The sequence below is a fragment of the Berghia stephanieae genome, chromosome 10 (assembly GCF_034508935.2).
Source record: "Berghia stephanieae isolate SIO BIC M18660-M18661 chromosome 10, UCSD_Bste_1.3, whole genome shotgun sequence".
NCBI lineage: Eukaryota > Metazoa > Mollusca > Gastropoda > Nudibranchia > Aeolidiidae > Berghia > Berghia stephanieae.
This window is the reverse complement of record NC_088369.1, coordinates 20,957,239-20,965,571: the sequence shown is the minus strand read 5'-3', so window position 1 is coordinate 20,965,571 and position 8,333 is coordinate 20,957,239. Positions and strand designations below refer to the sequence as shown.

Below are 8,333 nucleotides of genomic sequence, written 5' to 3'. Positions count from 1 at the left end.
ATAAAAAGGTGGAAAAATAAAAAAGTAAAAATAAAAAGGTGGAAAAATAAAAAAGTAAAAATAAAAAGGTGGAAAAAAAAAAAGAAAGGTGAAAATGCGAACAGATTTTTCATGTTGGTGAGCGCAACTTTTAAAAAATTTGTGGTACCTACTAGGTAATACTCATTAAGGAATGCTGGGCAACTTTCATAAAGAAGTATTCGATATATAGTGAAATGAAAGGAAATATTTGTAAGATTAAATAAAGACTCGTAAGTTCATAAGTTACATCTACAGTGTACAGCAGCAGTCCCCCCCTACCCCATTCGTGTAAGTACAGTCTTTTAAATTAAATTTGTGTTTGCCCGTATATTTTTCCCCAGACTCCTCTTTTTATTTTAATAGTTTGACCCTTATTGTTTTTCAGCATTCCTCCCATAGTGGGCAGGGCGGTACATACTGTGTCTTCTATCCCCTTATATCTGTCTTCCAACTCACTCTCTGTCTTTGACTTGGAATGAGATTACTTGATTTTGTCCTGGACCTGGCCTGATACTCTAGCTGAGAGGGAAACAGTCAAATGTATAGTTAGTTTTGGGAGATGATATTTTTTTTCCTTGTAAATCATCTCTCTGTTATGCATTGTATTATGTTTTCTTAATATTATATACGATTTGTAAAACATTTGAGTGTATTCCTCTTAGTGGGGACTTGTGCTTGTGTCTGGATAAGACTTTTAGGTGATCTCAAACTAAGTACTTTGATAGTGTGCTCTTGGAATCAACACCTGTTTCTTATTTGAATCAATTCCCCTTTGTCTTACCTTTTCTTGGGTGCTTTAATTGTAATTCTAGAACTTTTTACTATTCCATTTTCTTCCTTTTTACTGGCGCTGATATGACCTTAATGTGTTGCAAGTGCCGTAAAACCCTTAAAAACAAAAACATTTTTCAGCACAGGTTGGCACAGGCAACAGACATTCATATTCCATTTTTATTCTTCATTTTTTTTTGGTGTGTGTTTATTATCATTAAATAAAACAAAACAAATAGGAAAGTTTTACACATTACGTCCGGGGGTTTACATGAGACTGAAATGCAGTGACAGGAAGGAAACTTTGAGAGTGGCAAGAGGGGTTTTAAAAAAAAATTTAGCTTTTATATAACGCAATATCCACTAAATGTGCTCAAAGCGCTTTACAAGGGGTCCCTGGCCAACAGCAACATTTAACATTTAGGACGGGACATGACCCCTGTTAGGCGGTGTTACCATATTTTTTTTTTCGACAGAGACAACACTGTGAACGGCCAGGTACTCATTTTACACCAGAGTACGGTGAGAGAATGTGAGTGAAGAGTCTTTTCCAAGGACTCAACTATGCGCTGAGCGAGGCTCGAACCCAGGACTTTCCGATCTGAAAGCGAGTGTCATACGACAAGACCACATAGCAGACGATGCATATCTAGACCAGGGCGTGTTAAGTCAGTAAACATTCCTCCCGCTCATAATGTTTATTTGTAACGTAATTTAAAATTAGCATGGGTTTTCTCAGCTTCTGACTTCATTTGGGTGACAACGTCTCATTGAATTCTCATTAGATCTAACAGTTGAGCAGTGTTTCTTAATAATAATAATAATAATAATAATAATAATGGTATCTTTATTGTCCATAAAGGCAATTTTTCATTTGGTTACAGCATATACATAATATACGCAAACAGACATAAATGAAACGAAAAGTGAAAAAAAAAACCATACACACCTTTTCAGATTTTCACGTTAATAGTGCATACAAGACGTGTATATTATTGTAAGGATGTTTCTTGACGTGTTTAATATATTATGATATTTGTATGTATTTTCCAACAGCGAGATCCTGGATGAACACAACCCTTGGTATTGTCCCAAGTGTGAAAGGAATCAGTGTGCCAAGAAAACGATGACTGTGTGGCGATACCCCGACAATCTCATCATTCATCTCAAAAGGTTCCTGCTCTTATCTCTATTGATGTTATGCGCCTAGCTAAAAAAAACTCATAACATCCGCCAGCCAGATGTAACGTACCAACACACAAAACACTGTGTAACGTTTATAGTTTGATTAATACAATTTAGTGAGAACAACCCATAAAAATGGATGGCATAAATGCTTGAAATGTTTTCATATCTGTAAAAGTAAGTTCTTTTTATACCAAAGAGATGAACGAACCATTTGTCTTTACAAATCAGTTTTCACTTCTGAATATTTTTTACTTTTTCGTTATCAAATGGGGTCCTAGTAGCTAAATGGATAAAGCGCTCATTTCTCAAGCAAGTGGATAGGTATCAGTCTTGGGTACAGTTGAGGTTTTTTGTTTTTTTCTTAACTCCAGTTCAGGCAAGAGTGTGTTTGGGTAGGTGGGTTTGTAAGGTCTGGTGGAAAGTTCTTTGTGTTACATTAGCATCAACTATCAATTGATGCTGTCCAGTTTAGGTCACGGAAATCTCGAGTTTTTGTTTGTGTGTTTTTTTTTTTGTTTTTTAAAAAAATACTGTTTTTGTTTTTAAATTATATTTTATCGATTTAGGTTTGTGTACCAAGACTTGTCCAGTACCAAGGTGGACACCAAAGTAGTCTTCCCACACCGAGACATGGACGTCAGGGGGTTCCTGTCAGGTCCCAGCACCCCGGGTCTCATCTACGACTTGTACAGTGTCATCTGTCATTTTGGAGGTCAGTTGAGGGAGGGGGGGTCATCTGGAGTTAATGGAAGATTCTGCCCAATGTCAATCAATGTGTATGAATCGGTGCAAATGGTCATTTCTGTAATGTTTGAAACAAAAAGACATTGCTTTGTAAAAAATGAAAATAGTGGGAAGAGACATTTTAAATTGAAAAAAATATAAATAGATTAAATATAAAATTCCCGTTATTCATCCCTAAGGTGAAATTTGTCACCAGGGTCTATTCTAAGTAAAGACTGAATAACCCAAACATCAGTTGCAGTGCAGCGTCTCAAAGTGAGCTAAGGTTAGGTGATTTTAATTCAAGGCCATGTTGTTTGGCAGGTAGTCGAACGTGGTAATTTTTGGTTATGACGCACCATTTTACCGAGCAGCCTCTTCCCTCTGAAGTTTGACTTCATTAAGAGTGTCGACTAATGGATGGCATTGCATCGATTGTAGAGCATCCCTCTCATGGCCGGGCAGAAGTGGCTTAATAGTCGGCTCATGGGTTTGAGTTTGACTCCCCATTGCAGCAAAAAATGTTGTTTTCTGTTGTCTACTGACACTTTTCTACTCACTTCATTTCTCTGATCTATCAGAACCCCCCCCATCATACTTACTAAATTACGAATGCTGTGATCCTGGGTGGGTTTCCTTACCTCATAGTCGGCAGGGAGTTTCTTATTCCCCTATATCTGTTTTCCAACTTGCTTTCTGTCTTTGTCTTGGAATGAGGTTGCTTGGTTATTTTGTCCTGGCCCTGGCCGGAGTCCTTGGCTGGGAGGGAAACAGTCAAATGTATAGTTATTGTTTTGGGAAATGTTATTTTTTTCCTTGTAAATCATCTCTCTGTTTTGCTTTGTATTATGTTTTGTTTACATATTATATATGATTTATAAACATTTTGAGTGTATTCCTCTTAGTGGGGACCTGTGCTTGTGTCTGGATGAGACTTTTAAGTGATCTCAAACTAAGTACTTTGATAGTGAGCTCTTGGAATCTTGGAATCTACATCTGTTTCCTATTTGAACCAATTCCCCGTTGTCTTACCTTTTCTTGGGTGCTTTAATTGTAATTCTAGAACTTTTTACTATCCCATTTTCTTCCTTTTTACTGGCACTGATATGACCTAAATGTGTTGCAAGCGCCGTCAAACTTAAAACCCTTAAAAACAACACAATGCTGTAACCCTTTTTTTTCACCTATCCTTACCATTGAAGGTGCTAGTGCGGGTCATTACACAAGCTACGCCCTTCACCCCTTGACATCCCAGTGGTATTACTACAACGACGAAACCGTCTCCCTACAATCTCCACAAGATTCCGAGTACAGTAGTGGATACGTCTTGTTCTACCAGAGACAAGGTGAGTGATGAGATAGATATTTGAAGTCCATTTTGCTATTTGTAACAGTTTGTCATTTATTATTGTTTTATCAATGTTCTTCCCGTAGTAATGTCCAAAATGTTACATTTTAAACACTGCTACTACTACTACTACTACTACTACTACTACTACTACTACTACTACTACTACTACTACTACTACTACTGCTATTACTAACATGTTTTGAAATATCATTCGACTCCTTTTTATTTTTCTACTTTCTATACTGCATTATACACTTTATAATTCATCGCACACCGTTCATAAAATTATTTTTGTATTCTATTTTAATTCAAGGAGCAGTTAATTTTCTTCTTCCTTCATTGTTTTGTTTATTTGCCCTAACAGCGCCTTCCTTTCATCTCTCATTCGTATTTAATGTCACATTCAAAGGTGAAACCCGAAATGTCTACATCATCTGTCTTTGTAAATGAAATTAAAATTACGTACCATCATTCCATTTTATGTACAATTCTTATATTTCTTAAATGAGTTAATTTTATTGTGCCCAATAACACTACGAGCTTGAGAGTGTGTTATTACACAATAAAAATATAACGAGTTTAATAAATACAAAGAAATGAAAGAATACGTTTATTCCACCGCTCCATTTAAGATTATTAGATATTTCGTGACCAATTGTATGGTATTAGTACTTTTATTCACCATAATTTATATTTTCCCCCATGTGTTTGAATGACAATTTGACCCAAAAAGATAAAAGCGTTGGATTTGTATTCATGCGCACCAAAAGATTATTTTTAATTGCCAATCAGCTGTCTTTCACCCCTTATTCACACCAATAAAATGTGTGAAAATATTCTTCAATCGTTGAATAAAATTTTTATTCAACGCTTTCAAAGCATTATTCAACGATTACGTATTTACTTAGAAATGATTGGGTTTTCCAATGGGAGGGGTGGAATAATTGTAGGTATTTATTTCTCCATGCTTCAAACAGTAACAATTTGCATCATTTGTTGCCAGTGTATGTCTGCACATCACCAATGTAGAGGATGACTCATTTAGATTTCCTTGATCTTCCATTCCAGGCACGTCTGTGGAATTCACACCACCCCAGTACCTCCCTGATATGGAGGATATCCCTGCTCAAGTGTCAACTATGACCACCTCTACCTCCACATTCCAACAGCAACAAGCTGGCACCACAAGCACCACTACCACCACCGCCACCTCTTGTAACAGCAGCAGCATCAGCAACAACAACAGAGTAACCAACAACACCAGTATCAACAAAATGGCGTTGGTTTTGTTTGTACCACCTACCTCTACGACTCCTTCTTTGAGTGATGAAATCTTTGCCAAAAATACGATATCTAGTGATAAAAATTATGACAAAAGCTCAACCGTTCATTTATATGATGATAATAATCATGATAATAATGATGATGATGATGACGACGACGATTACGATTGTGATGAAAGGCGTTGTTCTCCTTCCAGCGATTACGGATCTCTCTCGGTTCATTTCGGTTCGGGCTTCCCAGATCCAGATGCCAACAGCAACAGCAACATGGATGATGAAATTGACAGCCATTTCACCAGCGACGGTGGCGTCGGCGTTGCCCAAGCGACTCTCCAAGCTGCCAGTTTGTCCTCCGGCACCGATGCCTTCCTAGGGAGTGGCACGACTGATCAGGAACCGGACAGCACAGATGACATTTTCAGTCACGATGATGAGTTTTGAAATGTGGAGTTGTAAACACACTGTGGTTACACACCGAACGAAGCCTGTTGTAGAAGAGGACCCCAAAGAAATCAATTGTACAAATGTTTTTAATTTCCTGTGATGACGAGATTTACCATATTTGGGAATTCCCTCTCTCCCTATGAAGACTTTTGATTTTAATCTGAAAGGGAGAAAGTCAGATGAGTGGTTTTACTCGTAGGATTCGATATGATTTTAAAAATTATGATTGTCTTGTAGATAATCTCACTGTAGTTGTAGTGAATTGTTGTTAGTAATATATGTGTTTATTGCTCCCCTTAAGAGTATTTTCATTTTAATGCATCTGGTGCTTGTGTCTGGATGGAACTATTTTCGATGGTTTTTTTTTCGATTTATGTTTGATTTTTTTATTCTCTCTGATATGACATTAAAGTGTGGCAAGTGTTGTAAATAAAGAGTTATATATATATATATTTGTATATATATATTTATATTGTATTATACGTGTTGCAAATTCTTGGCCGGGTTATCAGTAGTTTTACAGTATGGTAGTTTATACAGTAAATTATACATCTATGTCTGTGAGGATTTGTGTGTTGGAAAAAGGAGTGTTTCGGGGGGGATTGGGGGAGTGCAATTCAGATTCGTATAATTGAAGTGTGACATTTTATTAATCAGGTCGTGTTTGACGATCTCGATAGTCTTAATCTCGTACAGAACAAATATAGGTTTGTGGTATAAATTTGTATAAAATGAATGTTTATTTATATACAGGACACTTTCAACTGAGGCTGCTCAAATAACTAGTCAAGAATTGTAATGATTAGTATATTTAATTTTAAAATAGATTTAACAATTGTAACTGGGTGGGGATCCTGACCTCCAATAGCGGGCAGGGAGGTACACACTGTGTCTTCTATCCCCTTATATCTGTTTTCCAACATACTTTCTGTCTTTGTCTTGGAATTGAGATTACTTGGTTTTTTTTCTTGGCCCTGGTCGGAGTCCTGGCTGGGAGGGAAACAGTCAAATGCATAGTTATTGTTTTGGGAGATGATATTTTTTTCCTTGTAAATCATCTCTCTGTTATGTATTAGTATATTTGTTTTTTTTAATGTATTATGTAAGCATTTGAGTGTATTCCTCTTTGTTGGATTTTGTGCTTGTGTCCGGATGAGACTTATAGGTGATCTCAAACTAAGTACATTGGTGGTATGCTCTTGGAATCTACATCTGATCCCTATTTGTTCCCAGTTCCCCTATGTCTTACTTTTTCTTGGATGCTTCAATTGTAATTCTAGAACTTTTTATTATCCCATTTTCTTCCTTTTTACTGGCGCTGATATAACCTAAATGTGTTGCAAGCGCCGTAAAACCCTTAAAAACAAACAAAAACAAACAACAATTGTAATTCCCTTAATTCATCTCCAAGGGGAAGTTTTTTCCTTTGAGTCTATCACGAGAAAAGACCCGAGTGATAATCCCGTCATTTGCCGCAGTTCAGCTCTGCGAAATGAGAAAATAGGGGTTAGGTTTTTTTATGCTCAAGCAAAGATAAAAATAAAGGAGATGCTGAAGCGGGCTTCAAACTCGGGTCCTGTGGGTTGAAAAGCAATACCTTATCCACTCGTCCATCTCCCCCTCACTCAAATCTTAATGGACATTCATAACCTGCGATTTGGACCCTTGAGGGCTGTGGCCGTGTAAAATCCCCTTGACATTTTGTGTCTGTCCAGATCTGTTCTTTGTGCATAATTAATAATAATAATAATAATAATAATAGTAAGCATATTTATATAGCGCCTTTCTTCGAAACCTCAAAGCGCTTTAAAAAAAAAATAAATTCAAATACAATTCAACCAAAGTATCAAAACAATTTAGAGCATAAAAGGGCATCAATACATCGTCAATATAAATGTCACATACAATACATTTAAAATTCAATTAAGTAAATATTTTCTGAAAAGATATATATATAATCGGTATAATATTCAGATTATTTTGGACCGAGAGAAGTTTGCCAAATTTGGATTTTTTTCATCAAATATTTCAGAGGAAATCCACACATGTTATTATTATAACCAATTTAATTATATTTCATCAATTCTTAAGCAGTCAAAGGGGACAACGACGATTCATGGACATGAAGGTTAGAATCATGCATTTTGAGATAGACGCAGATCAAAAGGCGTTCCGACTCAAAGTGAGTAAGTGCCAGAGAGGTGATTTTGAGGAAACGTTTTATTTTAAACAGTGCGGTTTCTGCATTAACACGCGTTATGTGTGTGTCTGTGTGTGTTTGTGTCTGTGTGTGTGTTTAGATCACCTGAATGGGGTCTTTTGTTCTCCCATGGAGGGCAGAAGGTCAATTACTTACTGTATCATCTTCTATCCCCCTATATCTGTTTTCCAATCTGCTTTCTGTCTTTGTCCTGGAACAAGATTACTTAGTTTTGTCCTGACCTCAGCTCGGGCCTTTTGCTGGGATGGAAACAGTCAAATGCATATTTATAATTTTGAGAGATATTTTTTTGATATGGGTATAATATAAGCCAAAAAAAAAAAGGTTATTT

At 36.5% G+C, this 8,333-nt stretch overlaps 1 protein-coding gene across 1 annotated transcript in view; it reads left to right on the top strand.

Moving 5' to 3' along the window:
• Positions 1–6,215, top strand: part of LOC144980795 (uncharacterized) — a 40,868-nt gene extending 34,653 nt beyond the window's left edge. The window contains exons 16-19 of the mRNA XM_078928603.1: positions 1,849–1,965; positions 2,547–2,692; positions 3,906–4,049; positions 5,123–6,215. Coding sequence (XP_078784729.1) covers positions 1,849–1,965; positions 2,547–2,692; positions 3,906–4,049; positions 5,123–5,778 — 1,063 coding nt within the window. The 3' untranslated portion in view covers positions 5,779–6,215. The remainder of the gene's footprint in view (positions 1–1,848; positions 1,966–2,546; positions 2,693–3,905; positions 4,050–5,122) is intronic.
• The last annotated feature ends 2,118 nt before the right edge of the window (positions 6,216–8,333 follow it).